This window comes from Panthera tigris, chromosome F2, assembly GCF_018350195.1.
Source record: "Panthera tigris isolate Pti1 chromosome F2, P.tigris_Pti1_mat1.1, whole genome shotgun sequence".
In the NCBI taxonomy this organism is placed as follows: domain Eukaryota; kingdom Metazoa; phylum Chordata; class Mammalia; order Carnivora; family Felidae; genus Panthera; species Panthera tigris.
This window is the reverse complement of record NC_056676.1, coordinates 81,057,550-81,085,199: the sequence shown is the minus strand read 5'-3', so window position 1 is coordinate 81,085,199 and position 27,650 is coordinate 81,057,550. Positions and strand designations below refer to the sequence as shown.

The 27,650-nt window shown below is 68.0% G+C and overlaps 1 protein-coding gene across 1 annotated transcript in view; it reads right to left on the bottom strand.

The window, feature by feature from the left end:
- Positions 1–892: 892 nt before the first annotated feature.
- Positions 893–27,650, bottom strand: part of ADGRB1 (adhesion G protein-coupled receptor B1) — a 66,454-nt gene continuing 39,696 nt past the window's right edge. The window contains exons 18-30 of the mRNA XM_042973196.1: positions 24,843–24,946; positions 22,712–22,814; positions 21,902–22,052; positions 21,109–21,178; positions 19,608–19,674; positions 17,487–17,572; positions 11,342–11,513; positions 8,229–8,324; positions 6,619–6,658; positions 3,706–4,388; positions 2,490–2,525; positions 2,207–2,311; positions 893–1,707 (exon numbers count right to left, since the gene is read on the bottom strand). Coding sequence (XP_042829130.1) covers positions 1,510–1,707; positions 2,207–2,311; positions 2,490–2,525; positions 3,706–4,388; positions 6,619–6,658; positions 8,229–8,324; positions 11,342–11,513; positions 17,487–17,572; positions 19,608–19,674; positions 21,109–21,178; positions 21,902–22,052; positions 22,712–22,814; positions 24,843–24,946 — 1,911 coding nt within the window. The 3' untranslated portion in view covers positions 893–1,509. The remainder of the gene's footprint in view (positions 1,708–2,206; positions 2,312–2,489; positions 2,526–3,705; positions 4,389–6,618; positions 6,659–8,228; positions 8,325–11,341; positions 11,514–17,486; positions 17,573–19,607; positions 19,675–21,108; positions 21,179–21,901; positions 22,053–22,711; positions 22,815–24,842; positions 24,947–27,650) is intronic.

The following is a 27,650-nucleotide window of genomic DNA, read 5'->3' as shown; positions in this document are numbered from 1 at the left end:
GGGTTGGCATTTTTTCATCTTGAATGACGCGGTTGGGGGGCCATAATCAGGGGCGCTGGGACCCGCAAACAGACCACTTGCACACCCCTTGTTTGGGCCAGTGGTCACTGCCGCCTCCCGGGGTCCAGCGGGGTCTGGGGGTCTGCCCCCAGGGTGGGAAGCGCAGCCTGGTGGGGGGAGCCTGGCTCACCGCCCCTCCCAGCCTCGCACCTGCCAGCCTGGCTCCCAGTGGAGGCGCAGGCTGCCCCCTGCTGGAAATACAGAGGAGAGGCGGGACCCGGCATTTCTCCTGGAGAGACAAGCTTCTCAAACTGTGTGCCCCAGGCCTAGGTGGGGGGTGGCAGAGGGCGGGGCAGGATGGAGAAGGGGGCGTGGCTCTGGGCGTGTCCACACTTGTTCCTCACACCTGCCCCAGGACAAAGGGGAAGGTTGGGGGACACAGGTGATGCAGAGGGCAGGGGTCCTGGAAGAGACAGTGGGCACACCAAGGCCAGGCGGGAGGGGCCTTCCTCCTCCCCCACCCCCCCCCCCCCCCACATCCTCTGCCTCTGCATTTCTTTGCTGTCTTGGATTGTCCCTCCAGCCATGACTCAGGGCGCAGGGAAGTCACACGCCAAGCCCCGTGGGTCTAAAAGTCTGCGGGCAGGGGAGCAAGGGAGCCCAGCATCCGAGGGTCCCCCTCGGTTCCCTCACGGCATCCCCGGGAACCACGTGACTGCTGGCCTGGGGACCGACGCCCACACAGGGTGAACTCCTGACACCCAGGCAGGGTAGGAGGCGGGAGTGGAGGCCAGGTGCCCACCAGGCCTGCCCCGCCCTTCTGACCCGGATGGAGGGACCAAGGCGGCCGCGGGGCTCGTGCCGCACAGAGAAGGCCCACACAGAGGGGATGTGGGTTTTTAATTCTTTTTATTGAAGAAAAGAAAAGGAGAGAAAAAATAGATTCCCCACCCCTGCTTCTTCCCGGAGTGGGCTTCTAGTCCTGCCCCTGGGGTCAGCACAGGTGGGAGAGAGGGCTCTCCACCTGGGTCTGGGGAGGGGCCCCGGGCCCTGGAAAGGTGAGGGGGGGGGGGCTGGCTGCTTCCCGAGGGGTAGGGGTGTCTAAAAAATGGTGCCAGGCCAGCTGGGCCAAGCAGGCTGGTCCTCTGCCGCGGCAGCTCAGGCAGGTGTCCTGGGGATGCTGGCCGCACCCGCCCCGCCACTGTCCGCGGCCGCGCTGCCGCCCGCCCGCCCGCCCGCCCGCCGGCGCCGGGCTCGAGGAGGGCAGAGTCTGAGGCACCTTCCGGCCTCTGGAGCCCTGTGCCCACCCGGGGCCGCCGGGGCCTCCTGTCCCCTCCGGCTCTGGTCCCAGCGCCGCGGGCCTCCGCCCGGCCCGCCGTCCGAGCGCCCTGAGGCCGGGGCGCGGGCCTGGCCCGCAGCCCGGGAGCGTGTCTGTGCCCGTCCTGCGGCGGGAGCGGGCGGAGCAGGATGTCCTCCTCGGGGCCCGGTGCGTGGCCGCCGCCCACCCGCTCAGACCTCGGTCTGGAGGTCGATGATGTCCTGGCCCACCAGCGGGATCGTGGCGCCCGACTTCTCCCACTCGACGCTCCGCAGCTCCAGCGGTGAGGGCGCCAGCGGCTCCAGCTCCTTCTTCACCCACGCGGGCGTCCCGTGGGCCTTCCGAAGGCTCTCCCAGGGCCGCTTGTTCGGTGTCTGCTGCTTTTCCGGCTGCTGGCCGGCGGGCGGGGAGGGCGGCAGGGGCCGAGAGGGAGGCCACGGGGCAGGAGCGGAGGCGGGGAGGAGAGAACGCACACGGGAATCAAACAGAGAGGAAGGGACCTGAGCGGGCGGAGAGGCGGGCTGCAGGCCCCCCCCCCCCCCCCCCCGGGGTCGAGCGGGAGCGGAGCGCTTCCCGCCGCCGTGGGGGCCCCGCCGGCCCGGCACCCCTCCCTCGGCCGTTGCCTTCCTTGGCAGAAGCCAGATCCCCGCCCCGTGCACCGCCCCGTGCACCCCTCCGGACGGGGCTGGGCGTGGGGTGGGTCCCCGGGAAGGCCGGTGTGCGGGGCTCTGGCGAGGGCTGCGTCGGGCCGGTCTTCGGGAAAAGTTGAAGCGAGGGGAAGGAGCGCGTAGGGACTTCAACCAAGGGCTCTCCCTCTGCCGGCCCCGCCCCAGGGCCCCGCCCCACCACCCCGCCCGCTGCCCCAAGGCCCCGCCCCGTCCCCCAGACCTTGCTCTCTGGGCCCAGCACCTCCTTGTCCTTCTCCGCGTGCTGCAGCTTCCGGTTCAGGTCCTGGAACATGTCCTGGTGCCGCTTCCGGGTGTGCATGATTTTCTGCGGGGCGGGAGGGGCCGGGCATCCTGAGCCTGGAAAGGAGCCGCCCTGCCTGGCCGGGCTCCTCCCCCCCAGCCCCTCCCTTGCCCCTGGTTGGACTCCAGCTGCCTGTCCCCACCCCGCTCCCTCCCGGGGCTCCGGGTGTTTGGGGAAGGGGACACCAGGAGGTGGGACCCACCTCAAAGTCCAGTTCTGCATACCGCGATTTCCGCCGCTGTGGGGAGAAGGGGGTTGTGCGCATTTGCAAGCAGTCGCCCCAAACCTCCCAGACCACAAGTCCAGGCCTCTCCTCGCCTGAGACGGGGGGGGGGAGACTGGGGACCCCCTCACCCCATGGCTACTCTCGGGTTCTCCACCAAGCTGGGGAACATGCCTCTGACTGCCCTATAGTTGGCAGCGCCCAGGCCGCTTGTAGGCCCCGCCCCTGCCCGGGGACAGCAGGGGGCCCAGCCCGAGGGCTCTGGGGGAAGAGGGTGGGCAGAGGGGGCGCCCGCTGAGCCAAGGGGAATAGAAGCCCAAGGCCCCAGACAGCAGTGACAGTCACACGACCGCCTGGGGCTCCGGTATCGCGGCTCCAGAATGGGGGTAAGCCTGCAGATGCTTTCCATCACGTTCTGTCCCAGACTGTCCCCAGGGCCATCTCCCGCTTCGAGAGACAGAGGACAAGGGTGATGCAGAGGGCAGGGGTCCTGGAGGAGACGGTGGGCACACCAAGGCCAGACGGAAGAGCGGGGCAATGCCCCCACATTCTCTGCCCCTGCCTTTCTTCACCGTCTTAGATTGTCCTCCGGCACTGGCCAGTGACGAGGAGACGAGAACTGGACGCAGGGCGGGTGGCACGGCTGGGGCACCACAGAGAACCGGGGCCTGGGGCTGCTTCACCAGAGGCAGTGAGCCAGGAGGTGGGGGCGTGGCCCGGGGAGGGCGGGGGTCCCTGGGGGTGCTAGGCAACGCTCCCCCCCAACGCACTCTGAGCCCCATGCCAGACAGGCTGAGTGTGGTCACTTCCAGGCTTCAGGCTGACCTAAGGAGGGACTTGCTGCCGTGACCGCCCGACCACGGAATGGGCTAGACTGCAGCCAGCCCAAGTCCAGCTGGGCCCCGCTGCAATGGCACAGGCCACCGGCCCCCCGTCGCCAGGGCCCAGCAGGGCCAGGGGCAGCGTGGCCGGAGAACAGGGTGAGGGCAGGCCCTGCCAGGAACCAGCTCTCCGGCGTAGGCCTGTCCCCACTCTTGCCAGGGGACCCCTTCCGGCAGGAGTGAGGCCAGGATGCCGGCCTCCAGCCTTCCCAGGCCTGGCCTGCCTAACGCCGGCTGCAGCCCAAACCAGCAGCGCCCACAGCACCCCTGCCCCCCCCCCCCCCCCGCCCCCAGGACCCTTGGGCTGCCCTCACCTCCAGGGAGCTCACGGACAAGGTGGAGACATTCTCGTTCCTGGTCCCGGTCCCCGAGCTGGGCCCTGGGTGGGCGGCGGGCTCCCCGGGCTCCCCCAGGCTGGGGGGCGCTGGCTCCAGGGTGGGCGGCGGGGGTGGCGGGGGCGGGGGCGGTGGGGGCTGGGCGGGGGGTGCCTCCGGGGGCCCACCCCCTGGGGGCTGGCGGGAGGGTGGGCTGCGGGCGGGGAGGCCCGTGTCAGGTGCCATGTTGAGGTGGATGAGGCGGGTCTGGGGCATCTGATCGATGTGGATGCTGTGCTTGGGCTCCTCCTGGGGCTTGGGCCGCAGCGTGGCTGTGGCCGTTGGCAGGATTACGTAGCTGGTGTCCAGGGCCTTCTCCTGGGCCCGGCTCAGCTCCGAGTCCAGCTTCTTGAAGATGTCCCCGTCCGCGGCGAAGGAGGACTTGGGCGCCCTGTCCTTCTTGAGGGTCAGTGAGTGGTTGGGGAAGTCGGGCAGGGGGCCGCCCGGGCAGCGGGGCGAGCCGTGCCGGTGCAGTTTGGACACGTTGGCCGGCAGGCTGTTGAAGTTGGCGGGGACCGCCTTGGCGTGGGCCAGCTTCAGCTTCTCCTCCTCGGGCAGCGACGGCCGCTTGAGCGCGCCCGTGATCGTGGCCGTGCGGCAGGCAGCGATGTCCTTGTTCAGCACTGTGGGGACAGGTGAGGGGGTCAGCGCGGCCTCGGGGATGCCTCGGACGGTCTCGGTCCGGCGCGCCCCTGACTTGTGTTTGGTGTCCTCGGCCTCTTCAAGCCAGGCTGGAACACGGGGTGCTCCTGTCTGCCCCCCGCGGACAAGAGGACAAATGGCCGCCACCCGCACACAGCCCCTCCCAGCGGCTGAGCGGGGCCCCCGTCGGCCCTGGAGCCAGCCCGCACTTCTCCGAAGTTCAGGGACGCACTCCTCATCACTCCTGCGGCGCGGGGCCCTGCACGCCTCGCCCGCTTCTGTTCAGCTGCAGTGGGTGGGGGCAGGCCACCACGACCTCCGACCCGGGCTCCAGCTTGCCCACCACCTGCCTTGCTCTTACCCGTCAATCCAGCCTCACTGGCCCGTGGAGAGCCCGAAGCAGCCAGGCCCACTCGGGGCCCGTCCACGGGAAGCCCGCTGTGAGCGCGGAGCGCTTTCCCTGCTGGCTGGCAGGCACCCAGCCACACCCTCGTCCAGCCCCCAAACGCCCACAGCTCCTGTCAGCGGCTTCCTGTGCCACCCCACCGGCACCCGCCCTCCGAGCGGACGGTCACTCGCCAGTCCCCGGTACTCTCCCTCCTCTCTGGCAGAGCTTCCCCGGCCCCTTCTCTTCTCCGGCCTCCGGACGCCGGCCCCCTGCACCCATGTCTGCAACCGTCCCCCGCTCCAGGTCGACCAACAGGGGACCTGCCGTCTCGCCCGCCGAACCTGTGCCCCTCCGGGGTCCCCCCTGCAGAGGTCGCCCCGTCCACCTCACAGCGGGCCGCCGCCCGGACAGAGCTGGGCACCTCTCCTGCAGAAATCCGGCTGCGGGTCCCCTGCGTGCTCGGCCCCAAATCCAGACTCCTTCTAGGCCCCCAGCCCCCCAGCCCGTGTGCCCACCTCGCCCTGTGTTTGTGACACCAGCCCCCCTCCCCCCCGCCGCCCTCCGCCACGCCTCCGGTCGCTAGCTGCCCGAGAGATCAAGGGCCAGGCTGCACCATCTTACCGACGAGGAAGAAGTGGGGGCCTCAGAGGCCAGTACCACCCAAAGGGGGCTGGGCCCGAGCCTCCAAAAGCCCTCAAGTCTTGGGGTCACCTCTCAGGGAGGCTGCCTAGACTGCATGAGAGCAAGGTGGGAAGTGAAAGACCATCCTGTCCAGTTCCCACTCAGCCCAACCAGAGGTCACCTCCTCCAGGAAGCTCTCCCGGGGGACGCCCGGCCGCAGCTGACACTCCCAATCTGGGGCTGTCTCGACCCCCGCCCCCATGGCTATCTCTGGAGAAGATGCTCCTCAAAAGTATCTGACAGACCAAGGCAGTGCGACCGGCTGCTTCTCCACCGCTCTGAACGGCATTGCCTGCCACTGCCGGGACGCCCGGCTCTCAGAACGACGACGTTAAAGCGGTTTCCTTTCATTGGGCAGCCGATTCCCCTTTTCCCCTTGCTTCCAGGAAACTCAGCATTACTCTAGGGCCCAGGGTTGGCTCCTCTGCCCTGCTTTCCTCCTGCTCCCACTGATGTCCCCCCAGAAGGCCCGGCCAACCCTCCGCCATGGCTGGGTGGAAGATGAAGACGCGAGGACAACACAGAACGCGGGCCCTGGAGGGACGCAGGCAGGGGCGGGTGACGAGGTGGGTGACAGGTGGAAGCGGGGCGGCTCCAGTGTCTCACGGCTGGTGCAGCCTCCCCGCCCCTACAGAGAGAGCGGAGACCGAAGACCAGAAGTGTCGGAGGTGGCGGGGGGCGGGGGGCACAGGGCTTCTTGTTCAGGGGCTCGGCGGGGAGCGGACAGGGCCAGGCCCAGGGCAGCGGGCCCCAGGGGTTCGCTCCAGTGCTAAGAATTCCGCCAGCACCGCATCAGCCTGGTGAGCCCAAGCTCCCGGACAGCTTTCTGGCAGTTTCTTCTGCCCTTAACCCACGGGCCCTGCCTGCTGCAGCCTCAGGGCAGTGGGTGGGGAGGCGCAGAAGTGGCTGTGCCGCCAAGGTTGGGGCGGGCCAGGCCCCGTGTCTGCCTGTACAGACCAGGCCTCCCGGCAGCGGCCCCTCCATCTGGGCGGATGTGACCCAGCCTCACGGCACGGGCTGTGGCGGGCAGCGGTGGGATGAGGGCAGACGGATGGACAGACAGACGCACACACAGAGAAAAGAAAAAGAAGCAAGTGGCCCGGGCGAGGGCCACCTGTCGCTCTCACCTGGCAGGCGCTCACCTGATCTACAGGCCAGATCCACGTCCTTCTCGAAGTCGGTCTGCAAGACAGAGGCGGGGCGGGGTGAGGCCCCGGGCCGAGCGGGAGCCGCACCTCGAGGGGTGTGCGTGTGCGCACGCGCATGCCAGCCACGGAGCGCCAGGAGGGTTACAGCTCACGGCCGGGGGCTCCGGTGCTCAGAGAACCCCCGACGGGCGGCCCCGCCCCTGCGTACTCCGTGTGCACGCGCGCGTGCGTGCGTGCGTGCGCGCGCCTGCCAGGGCGTTTGTGGATGAGCTGGGAAGGCCGGTCCCACTGCGGCTCAATCGTGCTCCTGTTCCCCCCGGCTCTGTCTCCCCCGGCCCCCGGCCCCTGGGACTCCAGCACAAAGACCCCTCTGCCAGGGCCTCATGTCCCTTCCGGGGGGCAGGGCACGCAAAGGGTGTCACGCCAGAGCCCCCGGGGCCGCCGCCTGCTGATGTGCAGGGCGTGGGGGGCCCGCCCCCGTCACCTGCGTGGTCCTCCCCACAGCCCCGGGGATGAGGAAACAGAGGCCAGCCGACCAGAGAGGTGGAACGGGTTCAGGCACAGATGTCCGGTGCCAGGGTGAGGCCAGCTGTCCCCTGAGCGGTGGCTGAGATCCCCGCTGCGGCACCTGCCCCACCCCAGCCCAGGAGCTCGGTGGACTGGGAAACCCAGCTCGGGCCACCCCAGGCTGTGGTGCGGCCTTCTCCAGGGGCCGTAGGGCTGGGTCCTAATCCCAAACCTGGAGGCTCCTTCTCTGCAAACCAGAGGTCGGGTCGGTGGGAAGACTACAGAATCTGAGGGGAGAAGTGGGGCCCGGAGCGGTATCGGGGGCCCCTGCCCACGACCGTGAGGGCACAAGCCTCCTCCCGGTGCCGGCCGCTGGCATCTGCTGAGGTCCCGGCTGCGAGCCTCACAGCTGCCACGAGGAGGCTCGGCACCCCGAGGACTGAGTGAGCAGCTCCCAGCTGCCAGGCTCACTGCATACCGGGGGGCACCCAGCGGGCGGCAGGCGGCGAGTGACAGCGTGGAGAATTCACCCAGGGCGCTGCCAGGACCTGAACAGGAGGCCTGATGGCACGGGTGGGGGCGGGGGTCAGGGAGGGCTCCCTGGAGGTGACGTCTTAGCAGACACCCGTGAGGTGGGCAGGCGGGGTGGGCAGTACCTGGACCCGAACGGCACGTGTGATGCCGGAGGGCCTGCATGGACCCGGCTGGGGACAAGGCCACGCGGGGTAGAGGGTGAGTGGACAGGCCAGGGCTGGTCCGCCCGATGGAGGCTGAGTGAGCCACGTCCCACCCCGGCTGAGCCGGAGGACAACGAAGGGGGCACGGGAGGTGCAGAGATGGGGGCGCCGCAGCTGAGGCGAGGGCCCGAGGGCACTGTGGCACCGGGGGTGGGCACGGGCCGGTGGCAGCCTCGCCCAGACGCATCATCTGGGCCCTGCCCGTCCCCAGACCCCGGACCAGGGATTTCACCTTGGTGAGCCCCAGTCTCCCCAGTGTTGGACTGGGCTCGGAGCTCTTCCTCAGGGGCCGCTGGAGCCCAGAGCAGCTCCGAGCAGGGCGAGGAGACACCGCCGGGGGCACCGCGCGCTGAGCCCTACCATGAGCTGGGCATGGCCGTTCTGGAAGGAGCCCCCCGAGTCCCCGTTGCCCTCCTCCTGGCGGTCCACCACGCGACACTTCACGGCGTCCTGGACCTGGCGAGAGAGAGCAGAGCGGTCAGCGGCAGCCCTAGACCGCTCGCCCGGCAGGGTGGCGGGAAGGCAAGGGCGAGGACCGCGGGGCGGCCCCTCCGTGAGGGCGGCCTGCGTGCCAGGGCCCCGCCTCCCTTCCCGTCTCTGAGATGCTCTCCGTGCCCTTTGGGGCATGGAAATTCCAAACTCAGGGAGTTCCAGGCCTGCTGAGGACGCGCTGCAGCCCTCCGGGCCGGAGTGTGTCCGTGAGATCCGGCCGTTAGGCTGAGGAGGGGCCTGGAGTCCACACCCTGTGCCGAGTGACCACGGCCTCCGCTGCCCCCACTGCCCTGGAGGCGCTCCGCCCGGGCTCCACGAGGGCCCTGGGACAGCGCGTCTGTGGTGGCGGCGGGTCCCAAGCTGCGTCACTAACAGCACGCTCCACTGAAGGGGATCTCACCCATTATGGCCGTGGACTCTTCAGAAGGGCGGGGACGGCGGCTCTGGGCCAGAGGCCACCCAGGCATCCGGCACAGAGCGCTAGAGGAGACCTGCTTCTGCAGGGAGGTGCTGGTCCGTGAGCGTGAGGAGCAAAGGCCGCACCTTCACCCGCGGCTGGGGCAGCAGCCAGCAGAGCCCCCCTCGGGGAGCGGACGCTGTGGGGCCATGATGCGCAAAGGGAGTAAGTGAAGGCACGGGAACAGTGAAAGCACAGAGGGCTTCCTGGAGGAGGTATCTGGAGTGGGGTGGGCAGCTCTGGGAGGAGGGGGCGCTGAGGCTGGGGCTCCTGGCTCCCAGACCCAGCACAGACCCGCGGACCTGCCCCCACTCACTCCAGGTGCTGAGCCCAGGGCGCCCGACGCTCCACGGCTGATCGGAGGTGGTGCTGGGGTCTCGCCGGCCTCAGGGCCACTGCCTGGGCCTCCCCTGGCAGGTGCACCTTCCTTCCATCCTTGTGACTCACTGAGCCACCTAGCAGACATCTCTAAGCACCTACTGTGCGCCCAGCGCAGGCAGGCCACGGGCCAGGAGACAGCAGATGGGAAAGCAATGTCTCCGTTGGCACAGAGAGCAGATGTTCTCCCAGAGAGCCTCGTGGCCCCTCCTCCAGGAAGGCCATCCGGCCAGCCTCATCCCCTCTGCTGCCCTCAGGAGACTCAGACGACCACGTTGCTCATCCACCTGCCAAATGTTCCACGCCCTCCCCACAGAGGCCCGACTTTCCCCTGGTGGCAGGGTCCCTGTAGCATGGGCCCTGCAGGTGGGACCCAGGAGGTCACAGAGAGCTTATGGGGAAGTCCAACCATCCTAGGAAATCATGCGTCTTCAGGGGTGCCTGACTGTCCCCCAGAGCAGGCCCCTGAGGCAGACATCCCTGCTCTCCACCCTGGCAGCCTGTGCCGGGTCCCTGGAGAACCTCCTATTTGGGTCAGGTGGGCCTGCAGAACGCGCCTTCTGTTTTCCAGTTTCCACCTTCTCTCCTTTGCAGGACACAGCCTCTGTTTTATCCGGTTACTGAGCTTCTCCGCTTCTGTTCTCATGCTTTGAATTCCCACAAGCTCCCTTTCTGTTCCTTTTTGGTAGCCTGCTGTTCTTGTTTCACAGAAGCCGGGCAGCTGAGCGCCAAGGGCATGAGCTTAGAGCCTGGTCAGTGACATGTGCTCACACCCCACCGAGGCAACCACCCCTGTGCTGGCCTTGGGCCACCCCATCCATAGAAGATGGAGTAACTAGCAGTGAGAATTGGTAGCACGGATCAGTCAGGCCGGAGCCAGGCATGCGTGGCTGCCAGGCTGGGGGCGTGAGCGCTCTCTCTGAGGACGTCGCCTCTGGGCTGTGGAACGGCTTCTTCCTGGGCTGTCTCTGGGGCCCGCGGCTGCCTGGATCTGAGACTCGTCCAGCACAGGCTCCCCTCGGGTCCTCAGGATTGCAGAGTGGACACGCGGGACCGGCCAGACGTGGACGTGTGGTGGAGACTGTGGCGGCGGCTGGCCGACAGGGCTGTTCCAACATCAGAAGCTTCGGGTCTTTGCCATCCGGTCTTTCCCTGTGGTCGGAGCCCCTGGAGGGGGGTGCTCACCTCTCTCCCAGGCGGTCTGAGGCTGGGGGCCCCAGCTGTCAGGGTGACCAAGGGCCAGCACGCAGGCTTACGCACCCCTGTCTCGCCAGGGCACCCCAGGGTGCCCCCAGACCAGGGCCCCAGAGCCCCACCCGGGGCGGTGGAGCTGCATGTGGGGGAGGTGGGGTGGGGGCTGCGCTGCCAGCCCGGGGCGGGGGCGTCCAGGCTGCTACCTAAGCGGACAACCAGTCATCCACCGCAGACCTTCCCTGGGCATCCAGGGCCCCTGCAGCGCCACTTCTGGAAGCTCTCTGGGCTCAGTGCGCCGGGCCCGCCCCACCGCCGGCTGTAGACCCGGCTTCCTCAGGCGGGCTGAGTTCCTGACCCCCGTCCTTCTCCCCGAACTCCCAGGCTTCACTGCGAAGCCCTTCTCCCGCTTTCTTTGCAATCTGCGCTTTAAAATCGCTTTGCCATCTTTCTAGGAGGTTCTAGGAAGGGGAGGTAATTCTGCGTGTCTGCCCACCCGCTCCGGCCCCTTCAGCCTCTGTGGACATCCTGGCTTCCTCTGGCCTCATGAGGGCACTCTTCCGCCCACGTCCGGACGCACGTTCTCCGCGTGTCCGCCTTCCCGACGCGAGAGCGCGTCACCGGAGCTGTGGCCACCGGGCAGGTGGCCGTCGGGAGAGTTTGGTGAAAGCCTCCTCCTGCTCCCTCTGGAGAGGCCCAGAGACACCGGGCCAGGGGTCTCCGCCGTCGTGAAAGCTGCTGACGTTTCCGGTGGCTCTTGGTCCCACCGAGCCCAGGAGGACAGGACCCCTCCGGTCTGAGCCGGCGAGGGGCGCAGGGGCGCTTCCAGGAGGGGGCCTTACGCAGACGACGGCCCTCGGCCGCCCCAGCTGTGCCGCGCATCCCCGCCTTATGGAGCGAGCGGGGGTCCCGAAGCCGCGCCCCCCGCCCCCCGCCCCTCCCGCAGGCCGCGCACCTCTCGGCGCAGGATGCAGTGCACCATCACTATGACGAAGCCCTCCAGCGAGTCGAAGACGGCGAACAGGATCTGGAAGAGGGCGGAGCGACGGTCGGTGACGGCGAGCACGGCCGACATCCAGGTCAGCGCCAGCAGCGGCAGCACCACGCAGGAGCTCCACAGCGACGCCCTGCGGACAGCGCAGCGGGGCGCCGCGTCAGGGCTGCCCCGGCCGCCCTCCCGCCAGGGGGCGCGTTCCTGGGGGGTCCCGCTCGGCGCCCCTCTCCCGGGGCTCTCCACCCGCTCCGGTCCTGGTCCTTGAGGAGGCCCGGGCCCTCCTGGGGAGCAGAGTTCTGCCCGGCAACCCGCCCGGAGTCCAAGGGCTCCCAGAGACTCGGGAGGGTGGTCTGCGGGGGTGGGGGCTGGGCAGTGGTGAGAGAGGAACTCTCTGGAAGACCCGGGTTCCTAACTGTCCAGTAGGCCACAGGAGGGGAGGTGCACTGGAGGCAGGAGCTGGGGGGCTACAGGGTGGCCACTGGGGGGCGGTGTTTGGCCAGGCCTCTGAGCTCTGGACAGAGAGAAAGAGAACAAGAGAACTACTCCAGGAGGAGATGACAGACAGACAGGGCCACACAGGGGTAGGGGTGGGGACAGAGACGAGAACAGAGACCCACAGGCACCTCATCGTCTCGGCAGGCCCCGCTCCGCTGGTGCCCCCAGGAGCCCCCCACGGCGGCACTGCCCTCTGCAGCCTGGCACCTCCTGGTACCACTATGGGCCACGCTGTGGCCGCTCTGAGCCTGTCGCGTCTTCCGAACGGCGCAGTCACTCTTTCGTAGCCTCGGGGCCTGTCGTGAGGGCACCAGCAGTGGGGCTGGCTCGAATCCGTGTCTGGGAATTGTGCCCGACCCCACCCTCACCACTGTTACAACTTCCGGGGCTCTGCCCCCATGGGCAGGTGACTGCCTTGCAGGAGCTCCAAGGAGCCTCTGGGGCCATGGTCATTCCCACCAGGGGTGGGGGCTGGGGTCCAGGCCACCCGCTCCCCTCCTTACAGGACACCCTCATCAAAAGGATGAGGCAGGTGCAGGTGGGGCAGGAGAAGTGCAGGGGCCGCAGGAGTGAGGGGCATGAGGAGGGGAGACAGGGGTGAGGGGGCACGAGGAGGGGCCGCAGGGGTGAGGGGCACGAGGAGGGGCCGCAGGGGTGAGGGGGCACGAGGAGGGGAGGCAGGGGTGAGGGGCACGAGGAGGGGAGGCAGGGGTGAGGGGCACGAGGAGGGGCTGCAGGGGTGAGGGGGCACGAGGAGGGGAGGCAGGGGTGAGGGGCACGAGGAGGGGCCGCAGGGGTGAGGGGCACGAGGAGGGGCCGCAGGGGTGAGGGGGCACGAGGAGAGGAGGCAGGGGTGAGGGGCACGAGGAGGGGCCGCAGGGGTGAGGGGCACGAGGAGGGAAGGGAGGGGTGAGGGGCACGAGGAGGGGAGGCAGGGGTGAGGGGCACGAGGAGGGGCCGCAGGGTTGAGGGGCACAAGGAGGGGCCGCAGGGGTGAGGGGCACGAGGAGGGGCCGCAGGGGTGAGGGGCACGAGGAGGGAAGGGAGGGGTGAGGGGCACGAGGAGGGGCCGCAGGGGTGAGGGGCACGAGGAGGGGAGGCAGGGGTGAGGGGCATGAGGAGGGGCTGCAGGGGTGAGGGGGCACGAGGAGGGGAGGCAGGGGTGAGGGGCACGAGGAGGGGCCGCAGGGTTGAGGGGCACGAGGAGGGGCCGCAGGGGTGAGGGGGCACGAGGAGGGAAGCGAGGGGTGAGGGGCACGAGGAGGGGCCGCAGGGGTGAGGGGCACGAGGAGGGGAGACAGGGGTGAGGGGGCACGAGGAGGGGAGGCAGGGGTGAGGGGCACGAGGAGGGGCCGCAGGGGTGAGGGGCACGAGGAGGGGCCGCAGGGGTGAGGGGGCACGAGGAGGGAAGCGAGGGGTGAGGGGCACGAGGAGGGGAGGCAGGGGTGAGGGGCACGAGGAGGGGAGACAGGGGTGAGGGGCACGAGGAGGGGAGGCAGGGGTGAGGGGCACGAGGAGGGGCCGCAGGGGTGAGGGGCACGAGGACCATCAGGCAGGGGCCAGGGCCACCAGGAAGCAGCTGGGGGCACGGGGGCTGTTGGGAGAGAGGCTGGGAGGACCTGGGGTCGGGGCTGGACCTTGCTCACCGGGCGGGGGCAGGAGCTCTCCCCAGAGGTGCACCCTCTCTGCCCTGCGGTGGGGAGCCTGCCACAGGCCCTGCCCGAGCCATCGTCCTCCTCTCTCCAGACCCGTCTGGGTGGCCTGCACAGAGGACAGGCCTGTCCCCTCCCTGTCTTCTTCCTCCTCCTTTCCCCTCCCCCTCCTCCCCCTCCCTGCTCCAGGACCCAGGTCCCCATGGCAGCCCCAGCCGCAGCCCCATTTCTTCTCCAGGACAGCCCCCCGGCCAGCTGCCCAGTGGCTCGAGCCCGAGCCAGGAATCACCCCGAAGCCCCCACGCTTCTCTCCTGACCACTGCGTGGGCTTCAGACCTAGACCTCACAGACCCGCCTCCCCTCCCCTCCCAGGGTGGGGGACCTGCCGATCCCCGGCCCCCCTCCACCCCCGGGTGCTGAGGCCCCCAGCCGCGGTGCCCGTGCCCACGAGGGGTGCTCTGCCTGCACGAGGGGCACAACCTGAAAAAGTGGGCCCTGCAGGACTGTGCACACACTGCCCGGCTGTCCTTTTCCCTTCCCGGCTCTGAACCTCTGTGTCTCCACCGTGGCCGGCAGGGCTCCCTCGTCTCTCTCCTCCCTCCCAAAGCGGACCCTCTCTGGCCACCTTCGGAGCAGGAAGGCAGGGCAGAGCCCCTGGGGCGGGCAGAGGGGCAGTCTCATCCTGCTGTGAGCCATCTTCCCTCGGGCCGGAGCCCTGACATCTACAGCCCGAGGTGGCTGGCAGATGGCCCGGGCTTGGGGACCTGCCTTAGTGGCATCCCCGCAGCCCCGAGTTCTGCCGGGGCCGCGAGGAGGAGCCCGTGCGGGCCCGGGTGCGATCAGTGGGCAGGAGAGGGGCTGGCGGGGAGGCCCGCGGGCAGTGGTACCGTCTGACCCTTCAGAAGGTCAGATGCCCCTGATGCGGAGGAGGGGCGTGAGCCTGGCTCAGGGTGGGCCGGGCCACTGACCGGAACCTGCTGCGTGACCTAGCAGGGAATGTACCCCAGGGCTCTTGTGACAGGCCCAGGATGGCACCCTCCACCCCGAAGAGACTGGCGTGTGAAGCAAACAGCGCGTATTCCCGGAGCCTCGTCCCTGCCTGGGCCTCCCAACTTGGTTTCTGCCTCAACGGATCCGTCCCGACCTGAACCCGGGTCCCCCCACGGCCAGGAGTGCCCCGCACACTCCCCCGTGCTCGCTCACGGGACATTCCCCCACCCCCCGCACCCACCCACTCACGCACACGTGCGTTTACAACACTCAGCGCACAACCCAGACCCCGGCACAGCCACACGCCGATGGCAGGCCGGTGCACAGTGTTCCGACGCTGACCCGGCCCCATCCCGTCCCTGGCCGCACGGAGGAGGGGAGCCTGCTGGCGAAGGGCCTAGTGGGGAGGATCCCCAGAGTGGATGGCAGAGGTGACAGAAAAAGCTTAAAACAAGCAAAATGTGACTCAGAGAGCAGAGCCGGGGGCGGGGGGCACTGGCGAGGAGAGGCACTAACATGGCGTTACTGGCGGCTTCGGCCGCAGAGGGGACTCCCCACTCAGCACGTTTGAGGGCGCGCCCAAGGGGGGCCCCGGGCGGCCGACTGCAAGTGAAATGCAAAGGCCGAGACGAGAGCAGACACTGTTCTCACGGAACCGGGGCGGGGCAAAGCAGGCACACGGACCAGAGCAGTCCTGCCTGAGCCTTCCTAGGCTGGCCAGGGTCCCAGGAGTGGGCTGGGGGTCGGGGGACCGGGTCCCGGGTCCCGGGTCCCGGGAGTGGGCTGGCTTGTCAGGGGGAGGGGGAACCGGATCCCAGAAATGGGCTGGTGGTGGAGGGGGGGGGGGGACCTGGTCCCAGGAGTGGGCTGGCTGGTGGTGGGGGACCGGGTCCTGGAGGAGAATGGTGGGGGGGGGCCCTGGTGCCAGGAGGGGCTGGGGGTGTGGGGACCAGGTCCTGGGAGTGGGCTGGCTGGTCGGGGGGAGGGGGCACCGGGTCCCAGAAATGAGCTGATTGGAGTGGGTACCAGGTCCCAGAAGTGGGCTGGCTGGGGGGGGGAGGGGTGGGACCCGGTCCCAGGAGTGGGCTGGCTAGTGGTGGGGGACCGGGTCCTGGAGGGGAATGGTGGGGGGGGGGCCCAGTCCGGGAGGGGCTGGGGGTGTGGGGGGACCGGGTCTGGCGGGTGGTGGGGTGGGCTGAGTCCAGGGTTGGGGTTGGGAGGCTGGCGGGGGGACCGGTTCTGAAGGGTTGTGGGGGGGACCAGGTCTGGGAGGTGGTTAAGGGTGGGGGGAGGGCACCAGGTCTGAGCGGGGGGTGGGGACCGGGGTAGGGGGTGGGGGCTGGGGTGGGGGACTGGGTCTGAGTCGGGTGTGGGATGGGTCCGGATGGCTCCGAGGGGAAGGAGGGTTGCCACAGGAAGTGGGTGCAGACTAGGTCCTGGGGTCAGAGGGTTTGGGATCCACGAGATAGATAACACAGGGTCCTGGGGGACGGCAGGGCCGGTCCTCGTACACGCCCGTGTTAAGCATAGGTTGAAACGATGTGCCCACGTTCGCACGAAGAACTCCCGGAGTGAGGCCACGGCCACTTCTCTCCGGTCCCCCGTATCTGCTCGGACCGTGCACTACCCCAGGCGGCTGCCCCAGCCGGGGAGCACGTGCTGCACCGGACCCCCACCAGTCAGCTACCTGGGCGGCACCCTCCCACAGGCCCTGTGTGTGCGCAGGTGTGCGTGCGTACGCGTGCGTGTGCACACGAGTGTGTGAGCGTGGGGAGGACTCCTGCTGCGGGGGGGAGGTCTCCGCGCAGCCGTGCGGGCACAGCCGGGAGCGCGTCCGCGCCAGGGCACCGGCTGCACGCCCAGGAAGGGGCCCCAGGAGGCAGGTAGCCCCACGGACAGACGCCCTGGGCTCTGGCGGCTCAAACCCGCTCTCCCCGCCACTCGCCCCACTCGGCTGCAGGGAACGGAGCGGAACGAGGGAGCCCGCCCAGGGGCGACTGCAGAAGCCGGGAGCCAAGTCAGCGCCGCGCACCCATTGCTGCAGTGCTCCGACGGGTGTGCGGCCCTCGGCCGGCCAGGGATGCGCGTGGGGGACGGTGTGTCCTGAGGGCGGGCGGGGTGGGGCGTGCCAATCCCCACTTCCAGGGGATGAGGCCCAGGGAATGGGGGACCCAGACTCCCAGCCACCGCGGGCACTCCGGGCTCGTCGTCCACTTCCCCTAAAGCAGCGTTAGCGGCTTTCTAACCAGGACCAGAGAGGATGGTTTCCTGAAGCTTCTGTTCACTAGGGTTAGCAGGAGGAGCAGGAAGAGGAGGAGGGAGACGGAGACAGAGACAGAGACAGAGACAGAGACGGACGACTGGCACGGAGGGAGGGGAGTAGGCACCGGCGAGGGCAGAGGGATGCGCAGAGCGGCAGGCAGAGGTGAGGTGCGGAGGGCTCAGAGGGCTGGGGCAGGATGGAGTGAGGGGGTCAGTCTCAGCCAGTAGCTGCCCCCGTCCGTGACCTCAGGGCTCCCATCCCCTGGGGGGCGGCCGGGACACACTCGGGACCAGCCTCCTGCAGAGCCACGTGCCCTGTGGCCAGACGCTGCCCTCTGGGCTCCGGCTCCCCAAGTAGGAGGAGCATCCTACCTGTCCCCTCCTCCCGTCACTGAAGCCACCATGAGGATGGGCAGGTTGTATCCTCGCTCGGGGTCACCCAACCCCAGGGTAGGGAAGCGGGGGGCCAGGTGCACCCTTCCACCGTCCCTGTGGTCCCCGCGGGGGTAAGGTCTCCAAAAACAAGGGGCTTCACTGTTTCTGAGGACTAGACGGAGAAACTGAGGCACAGGGCAGGGCAGGGGCTGGCCGTGAGCCTTGCACAGGCCTCTGAGCCTCCTTGGTCCACCTGCTCTAGGGCCCGGGGGCAGCGGGTGGGCTCTGGGTCTTTGACTCAAGGCGGGTGAGGCGCCCGGGGCCAGCCCTACCCTGCCCGCTCCTTCAGCTTCTTGTCCGTGATGCCGTCTTTGGACACGAGCTTGTTGAACACGAGGATCCCGATGACCATGTTCACCTGCAGAGAGGAGCAGGGCGTGGGGGCGGGGCTCCAGGGGAGAGAGCGCCACCCAGCAGGCTCGCCAGCCCCGCCGGCCTGGCCACCTCCCCCCGGAGCAGCCGTCAGGTGGGGTTCTCCCGCCACAGGGCTCCACCCAGGGCGAGGTGCTGCTGCTCAAGTCCCCCACGTGACCCTCCCACGTGACCTGCTCCCCAAGGATTTGGGAGCCCTGCCGGCAGGGGTGGACATGAGAAGGGGCCGGGCTGACCCAGCTGGGGCTCAGAGGGTGACGTGCGGGGCTCCCTCCAGAGGCTGGACCCCGGGCTGGCCTGCACTGGGCAGCCCGGAGGCCCATCTGCTGTCCCCACCGTGGTGGGCAGCGTTTGCCGAGCTGGGATGCCATCTGTCCAGAGGTCGCAGGTCAGGGATCAGGCTGGCTCTACACACAGGGTGCCTGCCCTGCTCAGACCACAGAAGGGACCTCGTGTGATCCAGCCGCCATCATGCTTGGGCGTACCCTGTGCCCCCGCAGCCGCTCACCCCCCCGCTCCTTGGATTCCTCCCACAACAGGGAGCTCAACCCTCGCTAGGGCCCAACTGGAGGGCCGTCTCGGGGACATCCTCCCCGTGCTGGGGCCACACTGCTCCTGCGCTGCCATGGTGCCCTTCCTGACCCCCTCCCGCCAGCCACCCGCACCCTACGAAGTGCTTCCTACTGTTATCGTCGCGTGAGCTACCACCTATGCAAAAGAGAAGCTGTCCCCAGGGTGCGCCCGTGGCCCAGCCACGACCCTGGAGACCTTGGCCCCTTCTCCTGGGTGGGGAGGCTCCCAGCTCATTTCTGTGCTCCCCTGAAGGCCCTCCCCTTGGCTCCCACACAGCTGCCTGACAGCTGCGAGGACTGGCCCCAGACTGCTCGGATCTGGATATGGGGCGCCCCGACGCCCCGCAGCCCCTCGATCTGAGCGCTCATGACTCCACACACAGCAGCGGCCAGGCCCTGCCTTTCATCCCCGTCTGAACGGAAAGTTCCCGGGCTCCGGCACCGGGGCTGGAGGCATGTTTCCCGGGTGACCTCATTTTCTGACAAGGCCAGGGGCAGAAGGGGCAGGACAGCCGCCGCCACCACCCTGCCTGTAGCGGGCTCTGTGCTGTCTCTACCTGTGTGTCCCCGTGTCACTGAAGGGGCCCTGGGCTGGGGTCCAGCCGTGCCCTCCGGACGCACCCTGGGAGGGGGCGTGGGGGATGGGGGCTCCTGCCTCCACCAGCTGAGCCTCCCATCCGTCCCGGGTCGCCTGTTTGTAAAACGGCGAGCCGGCCTGGCCTCTGAAGAGCGGCATTGACATGCACAGCACGCAGCCCTCTCCCTTCAAGGAATAAAGGCGCCGGGACCCTCAGGCTAGGCCCGCTGCCCACCGCCTCCACCCTCACACGCGGGGCCTCCCCCGGGCCTGTGCCCAGGTGCCCCCACCAAGGCGGTGTGGCCCTGCGTGGAGAGGGCTGGGCTCGGGCAGGGCGGGCGGAGGCCCCCAGCCGTGCCCAGCTCCCCCTGCTCAGCCCTAACTTGGGGACAATAACCCTGTGTGCCACATGGCATGGTTTCACATCCGTCCCCAAAGGAGTGTGGGAAGTAGGGGCGAGGGAAAACAAGGAGGTGCTTCCTTCTCGAGAGGGTGACAGCTGGTGGCAGCAAGGGACAGGCCCCTGGCCCCCCAGCCTCAGGCTCTGCCGGCTCCTCTGCTCCTCACCCAGGCCTAGCTGGCCCTCCCTGCTACCCCATCAGCCACCTGCCCACTGTCCCCACTCGGCCAGTCGCCCACCCGGTGAACTCACACCGATCTCCTGGCAGGTACACGGCCGGTGCCCGATAATCACACATGCTGTGCTCACAGAAATAAACGGCCACTCGTGCAGCCCAGCCTCTGTACTCCTGCACCCCGAGGGCAGGGCAGGGGGACCGTGAACGCCATCCACCCCTTGGTGATCAAGGCGACCCAGAAAGGGCAACGCATACAGCCCACGGCCACCTGGGACGGCGGGGAGGGTTCAGTACCAGCACGACAGCGGCGGCCGGTCCCACGAAGGCATACAGCAGTCCCCCCTCCAGGGAGAGCCAGCAGCTGGGGAGGGAGACGGGCTGGTCAGTGGCCAGGCGTGGGCCCAGCCCCCGCCCCCCGGGAAGGCAGGTGAGACGCAGGGGAGCGGCAGAAGGAGCCGGGCGCTTAGCAAGCCCTCCCGTGTGCACGCCGCGCACTCACGCTGGCTTCCCAGCCCTCGGGGCCCCGGGCGGCACTGGCGGGCCCGGCTCACAGACGGAGAAGCGGGCGCAGGGCAGCGGCACGGCCGCTCGGACCCACACGGCACAGAGCCGGGCTGGCCAGGTAAGGGAGCCCTGACCGCCCCAGGCTGCCCCCCACTCTCCTCCTGGATCCTCTCCCCCCACCCCGCCCCGCCCCACGCCAGCCTCACACACAGACCCTTCTTCCGGACAGAATTCCAACATTCTGGGTCGGGCCCCTGGTCTGGCCCTCCACCTGCCCACTCAGCCCAGGCCCCACAGCTGGGGGCACCCGGTGCTCTGCTCACACATCTGGCCTGGTCCTGCCTCATCGCACACATGGTCGCCAGCCCCGCCACCCACAGTGGCCCACGGGAGCCCCGAGCCCAGCGAAGACACTATTCTTCTGCGCCGTGGCCTCTGCCCTGAGCATTCCACCCCATGCTGTCAGACAAACTCCTCTTCATCCTTCAGAACCCCCACTTTAATGGCCTCACCCTCCCCTGATCCACCCCTGACCCTCTCAGCGCTGGGGACAGTGTCCATATTTACCTCCCGGCACTCACGCTACTGGGGTTTCCGGTAAACGGGTTTTCATGTCCACTGTCCCTGCTGCCCACGTGGGGCACTGCTTCAGGGCCCAGCCGTGGCCTGTTCCTCTGGGGCTCCACAGACAGCCAAGCCCATGCAGCCTGCATCAGTCCCTCCCCTTGCCTCTGGCTCCCTGTTCCTCCCCTGTGGCCTGTAGCCACAGCTCCCGGCCTTGGTTCCTCTACCCCAACCCTGGGAATCATCACACTGCTTTTAGGATAACCCCAAGCTTCCTGGCTTGGCATTCAAGGCCCCTGGACCTCGCCCAGCTGACCCTTCAGGGCCTCCCTGACTTCATCTGCAAAACAGGCCCCCTACCACCTGCCTTGCCCTGGAGCTATGCGCCACCCCTGTCACCACAGTCATGCAGAGGTGCATACGTGGGTACAGAGGGGAAAACAGGCCACCGGAGCTGTCCGAGGTACCTAAGGAGGAGGCGCAAAGCTCCAGTGGCCCTGAGCCTCATGTTTCTCCATCCTGCTGCCCAGTCCGGGAGGAGCTGGCTGATTAGGGGAAGCAGCCCCTCGAAGAGCCCAGCCTCCAGCCCCGGGGCCCCCACCCTCTCCCAGCCTTAGGTCTCTCCTCTGTGAGACGGGCACCCAGCCAGCTGTCACCTTCTAGGGCAGTGGGAGGGTCTGGGGGAGCCGAGCGGCCTCCACCCCATCCCCACCCTGCCCCGACTCACTAGTTCATGGTGCTGTACCCTTTGGCCTTGGTGAATCCCACAGAAATGGCCACGACCAGCGCAGGGAGCCCTGGGGAAGGACCAGAAAGAAAGGGAGTCGGTCCCCCCACCATCCGAGCCCCGTCCACCCTCTGCCTCCTTCCGGCCCCACGGGTGGGGTGAGGTGGGGCACAATGTGCCTCTGAAGCCCCTGAACGGGGGGGTGACACCTAGCATAAGAGAAGGGGACAGGAGGTGGACGGGGATGAGGGCCTATGGAACCGTGGTCGTGACAGCCAGGTCAGCAAACGACATACAGGACACCGAATCACACTTGAATTTCAAATAAAGAAGGAAATATTTTGGAGGCACCGAGGGACTCAGTTGGTTAAGCACCTGATTCTTGATTTCAGCTCAGGTCACGATCTCACGGTTCGTGGGGTCGAGCCCCGCATCAGGCTCTGTGCCGACAGCGTGGAGCCTGCTTGGGATTCTCTCTCTCCACACCCCCCCCTCTGCCCTGCCCCAGTCATGTGCACACACACTCCCTTTCTCAAAATAAATGAATAAGCGTCAAAAAATTTTCCAAAAAGAAAACACGTTTAGTACGAGCGCATCCCAAATATTGAATGGGATGTACTTTAAAAATCAGTCATTACCTGAAATTCAAATGAACTCGGTGTCACATTTTATCTGGCAACCCTGTGGAGGCCCAGGAGGACGAGGGCAGGGCAAGGGGGGAGGGGGAGGGGCTGCAGCAGGGCAGGCCCAGGGAGGGGCAGCCCCACCGCCCACCTGCCCCGGCACCGCTCACCCCAGCCCAGGCAGAGGAAACGCTTGCGGATGAGGCGGTTCCGGAGGCGGCCGGTCACGGCCATGTAGGACTGCCAGGCCTCGGTGAGCACCCAGCAGAAGGAGGACAGGAAGAAGAAGTGGAGGAAAGCGGCCACCAGAGTGCACACCACCTGGGCGGGGCAGGCGGGCAGGTTAGGCCGGGCAGGTGCCCACTCACCTGTTCCCTGCCCGCCCCGAGTGAGGCTGACAGAAGCTCAGCGTCTGCAGCAGCAATGAGGTCAAATCCCCAGGCACGAAGCCACCGAGGGGTCCCCCGGTCCACTGCCTGTAGGAGGGCTGCTGATCGGCTAGCCGCCCCCCCCCCGCCCCCCAGGAGTGCTTGTGTCACCCGGGCCACAAACTGCCGGGGACAGAGCCCCCTCTCCCTCCATCTTTCCCGACTACCCAGAGATACACCCAGCGCCGGCGGGAACCCGCTCAAGGGCTCTGGGTTCAGTCCACCTGTTCAGCAGGTGGTGAACCCGACACCCAGGGAGGACAAGTCACCCTCAAGCCCACATGGCACAGACAAGATCAGACGGTCTGGGCCCCAGTGGTGGGCCAGGGCCAGGGTCCTTGAACCGGCTCATCTCAGAGCGCCAGTCCGGCTGGAGACTCCAGACATCGGGTCCCGGCCAGATGACAGCTGCAGTCCGATGAGAACGGGGCACTGTGTGTGGCCCTACGCTCTCCTCCCCGAGCTTCCTTGGGATCCTTTTGGGGGGCATCACCGTCACCCCGTCCCACCTGGGCACGCTGGGGTGTGCACGGTAGGGCAGAGGTCACCTACCTTATTGCGGGTCTGGGTCTGCCCGATGAGGATGAGGGCGTTGGAGGAGATGATGGAGAAGCAGAAGTTGATGAGGATCACAGACCGCTCTGAGCGGATGTACCTACGGGAGACAGTGTGTCAGTGCCCCACGGGGCCTCATCTTCACAGGAACTGGGGTCCTGTGGATGTACCAAGACCAGGGCACCGCCTCCTCCCTGCAGACCTTGCTGCGGCCACTGTCACCACCACCGCCCTCCCCTTCCTGCCGACTGCACGCTAAAGTCCAGCATGCAGTCAGGTGCCAGGGAGGGTTGTGGGGAGACCCTGAGCGCAGTTGACCGTTCCCGCTGGGGACGGCTTATCCTTAGAGTTGCTTCCCCTTTTTGCGTCAGATCTTCTCCCTGTCACCGGATCCCTTGGACACAGATCATTTCTGGGCTCTCAGTCTCTGCCTGCTCCTGGTTTTCAACCTAGCTTTCCCCCTGTCCCACAAAAAGCCCCCGAGCGGGGGCTGCAGTGGCTTAGCTATACTCCAGCTGTGCAACACTGGGCAAGTGGCCCAACCCCTCTGTGCCTCCGTCTTTCCATCCGTGAGACTGGTGGAGGGAACGGGATCTGCTGCCCAGGACGGTGACTGAGATTCAAGGGGCAGGATACAGAAAGCATTAGCCCCCATCACTTTTTCTCCCATTTTCCAGGGCAGCCAGCCTCCCAGTGGCCTTGGGGGCTGAGATCCAGGCAGGTGGTGAGCAGAGGGTACAGGGCTGCCCCTCAGGGGCCATGATGCGGTCTGATGTGGTGTGTGACCTTGGGGGGGGTCACTTTCCAAGGGGTTGGGGTCCTGACTGCGGCTCACAGGGGCAGTGACTCAGCCAGCAGAGCTCAGAAAGGAGGCGCTTTGAAAACCTTCAGCAAAACCCTCAGAACTGCAGCAGGCAGGGACGGAGGGCGGGAGCTGTCCCAAGCCTCCTTTCCCAGAAGTCTCTGGAAACCAAGGCCTCAGGGGAGGGGCTGGCCCAGTGGGCCAAGCACGCCCACGGGGATTGGGACAGATGGTCTGAGGAGGGGCTGAGTGGGAGGAGCACTGGGTGCTGGTTAGATGCCGGGGGTTTGGTGGTTCAGTGCTCCTGCCCTAGGGGAGGGTGGGGGGGGGGTACGGGGAAACAGGCCCACCCTCCCCCGCCTACACGACACATCGATCTCTCCTTGTTGGCCTCAGGGTTCGACATCAGTTCTGCTGCCCATGGAGCCAGACACCAAGAGGCAGCTGCAGGGCTATGGGGTGGGTGACCTTGACTCATACTCCCAGTCTGAAACCTCAGTGGGGCTCACAGCAGGGCTCTGGGGGCAGGGAGGTGAGAGCTGCCCGCAGGCGCCCCCGTGCCCGCACACACTCATGCTCGTCTGTGGCCCGCGCCTGCGCATACATGTCCCTTATCCCAGGGCTGGGGACGGCTAGGGACTGCTGCCTTTCCCCCACCCTGCCTGGCAGGGGGAGCAGTCCAGGGGTCCTGTGACGAGGCCCCGCGGCCCGGGCAAAGGGAGTGAGGGGCAGAGAGGCCAGTGGAGGCTCTTGCCCTGAGACCTGACCCCGGGCTCAGAGAAGACCTCGCACGCCCGTGCGGCAGGACACAGAGTTTGGGGGCTGCGGGGTCCCAGGGCAGGGCGCTTGGCTGGGGAGTAGGCTGGCTGGCATCTGCCAGGGGGGGGCATTCCGAGGGCAGGAGGACGCGTGGCCACCTTCTGTGTGCAGCAGCGTGGGCACAGCAGAAGGCAGGAGAAAAGGGTGACCGGTCGATCCCCGACCGACACCTGCCCCACCTCTCCAGTGCTACCCGGCATCCAGGCAGCGGCCCTCAGGGAGCCCGTGGGGACTGTCGGGGAGGGAGGGGGACAGAGGGAGGAGGGTGGTGGCAGAGGTGCGGTTGGGGTGCGGTCCATCTGTGATGGCAGTGGGCAGGGGGAGACAGGGGCGGGGTGGTGACGACAGAGGGGACGGTACCGCCGACTGGGAAGGGGGCTCTGGACCAGCCTGTCCCCGTGGCCGCCCTCCAAGAAGAAGGGACAAGACTTGACCCCGGCCGCGGGGTTCCTGGGGCCCACGGGGGCCGGCCCCCCACCCCGGCCCCTGCCCGCGCTCAGGCAGCACCTCCACACGGAGACGTAGATGATGATCAGCATGAGCAGGGTGAGGGACGACACGCCACAGCCCACGATGAGCGTCACCGATGGCACGGTCCCCTTGTCCATGTTCTGAGGGTTCCAGGGCGGGAGAAAGCGGAGTGAGGGCCCGGCCTCGTGGGCGCTCTGTGGCCCTGAAGGCTGGGGGGCGGGGGTGCCAGGGTGGAGCCTTCCCTCTGCACCCCCAGCACTCCCCACCCCCCCACCCCCGTGCTGCCCCTACCCCTGGCCTGGGCAGTCCCGTGAGGGGCTTCTCCTCTCTTGCTGGAGGCGGGGCCTTCGCTGGCGTAGGTACAGTCACCTGCTGATGAAGCCTTTGCCTACACTTCACAGACCTCCCGCCCCCACCCGATTCCAGAGGGGGCTCTCCCCGTGTCACAGGCAGGTCACAGGCCCCCCCCACCCCCGCCCCGCCCCAGACAGCTCTCCCAGCCTGCATGCCTCTGGAAGGCCAGCCGACAGCAGAACGCGGGGCTCCCTGCGCCGGCCCCTTGGCTCCCGCTGCATCCGACCGGCATCCGACTGGCACCTCCAGCCTCCACTGCCTCGGACCCCGTTCCCTCCGCCGACACCGCTGCCCCGCAGCCCCTCCAGGCGCCCCGGCTTTACGCTCTTCCCTCGACGTCCCTTCTGCTCTGCCAGGTCCCTGTGTTTCACCTACCGTGCTTGGCCCGCTGATCTGCACCCCCACCCCTGCCCTGGCCTGGCCCCCACAGCTCTTCTCCAAGTGGTAGCCAGAGAATTTTGTAAAATGCCATTAGAGGCCACGTCCCTGCCCCGCTCAGAATGCCCCCTGCCCCGCTGGAAGTGCTCCCTGCCTTGCTCACAGTGCTCCCCTGCCCCGCTGGAAGTGCTCCCTGCCTTGCTCACAGTGCTCCCCTGCCCCGCTGGAAGTGCTCCCTGCCCCACTTAGAGTGCTCTCCTGTCGTGCTCACAGTGCTCCCTGCCCCGCTCATAGTGCTCCCCTGCCCTGCTCACAGGGCTCCCTACCCCCCTTGGAGTGCCCCCTGCCCCACTGAGAATGCTCCCCTGCCCCGCTCAGACTGCTCCCCTGCCCCACTCAGAGTGCTCCCCTGCACTGCTTACAGCACTCTGTGCCCCACTTGGAGTGCCCCCTGCCCCCCTCAGAATGCTCCCTGCCCCCCTCAGAATGCTTCCCTCCCCCACTCAGAGTGCTCCCCTGCCCTGATCACAGTGTTCCCTGCCCCACTCAGAGTACCCCCTGCCCCACTCAGAATGCTCCCTGCCCCACTCAGAATGCTCCCCTCCCCCACTCAGAGTGCTCCCCTGCCCTGATCACAGTGCTCCCTGCCCCACTCAGAGTACCCCCTGCCCCACTCAGAGTGCTCCCCCGCCCCGCTCAGAGTGCTCCCCCGCCCCGCTCAGAGTGCTCCCCCGCCCCGCTCAGAGTGCTCCCCTGCCCTGCTCAGAGTGCTCCCCTGCCCCGCTCAGAGTGCTCTCCTGCCTTGCTCAGAATGCTCCCCTGCCCCACTTAGAGTGCTCCCCTGCCCCGCTCAGAATGCTCCCCTGCCCCGCTCAGAGTGCTCCCTACCCACGCCCCACCCCCAAACTGTGAATGCTCCCAAGGCCATTGGGCCTAGCCCTGCCCACCTTCTGCCTCCGCCTCATGAGACTGCCCCGTCACCTGGCTGCCTCCTTGTTCCCACCTCAGAGCTTCTGCACCAGACGGTCCCTCTGCCCAGAACACCCTTGCCAGTATGTCGGGGGTGGTGCCTCTGGTGCCTCTCAGAGGGGCCTCAGGCTGGAAAACAGACCAGTTTCTCCCCCCCACGTAGCTCAGCGCAGCCCTGAGCGCCTAGCCGGTCCGTGCTTACGCACGCACCACGTGTTCGCCCCGCCCCCCGCGTGACTGCCGACCCACACGTCCACGTCAAGGGCCACGCCGAGCCCCAGCGGGCAGGGCACCCTGCTAAGCGGCATGCTGGCACGTGGCAGGGGGACGGCACGCTTGTTGAGCACTGACCGCGGCTCCTCGGCGGGAGGGACCCAAGAGGATGGTCTCTGCGGCCCTCCCCGGCCCGCTGCCTCTGGGCTTGAGGGGGAGCGGGTGTGCTGGGGACATGATCAGGAAAGCATGGCTGGGGGGCAAGGGGCTGCTTAGGGGCCCCCACCCTAAGGGGGACACTCCTATCCCTGCTCCAGTCTGACTCGGCCGACACCGTTCAGGGCAGCTCTCAGACCCCGGCTGAGCCCGGCGCCCTGCACCGGGCCTCTCCCACTCCGCTGGCTCCTGAAGGCCCAGCCCCGCAGTTTTGCCCTCAGATGGTGCCTCCCACCTTCCTCAGGCACCTAGAGTCGGAGCCCCCGGACAGGGCACCCACACCCACCCGACAGCGTGGGGTCCGCCCACGTGCGTGCTGTTCCTGCGGCCTGGACGGCCCTTCCCCACACTGGAAACACCACTTCCCGCCCCCCAGGCCCTTCAGTTCCGGCCTGGGTCCCACTGCTGGGGGAGGCTGGCTGTCCCTGCAGCCGGTGTCCTCATGTTCCTGAGCCCCCTTGGGCCAGGCCCGGCCCGGACGCTCAGTCGATGAGGCCGGCTGGGTGAACGGACATGGGAAGGGAGGCTCCAGGAAGATGAGGAAAGTCGTCCAAGGTCAGCCAAGCGGCCAGCAGTCCCTGGAGGCATGACCCAGGGTGCAGCTCCCACACAAACTCGTGTGTCCACACAGGGAGGTGGAGAACCCCAGGGAGGCGGGGGCTCGAGGCCACGGCCCGCACCCTTGAACTTGCCAGGTAACCCCGAAGGCCGGCT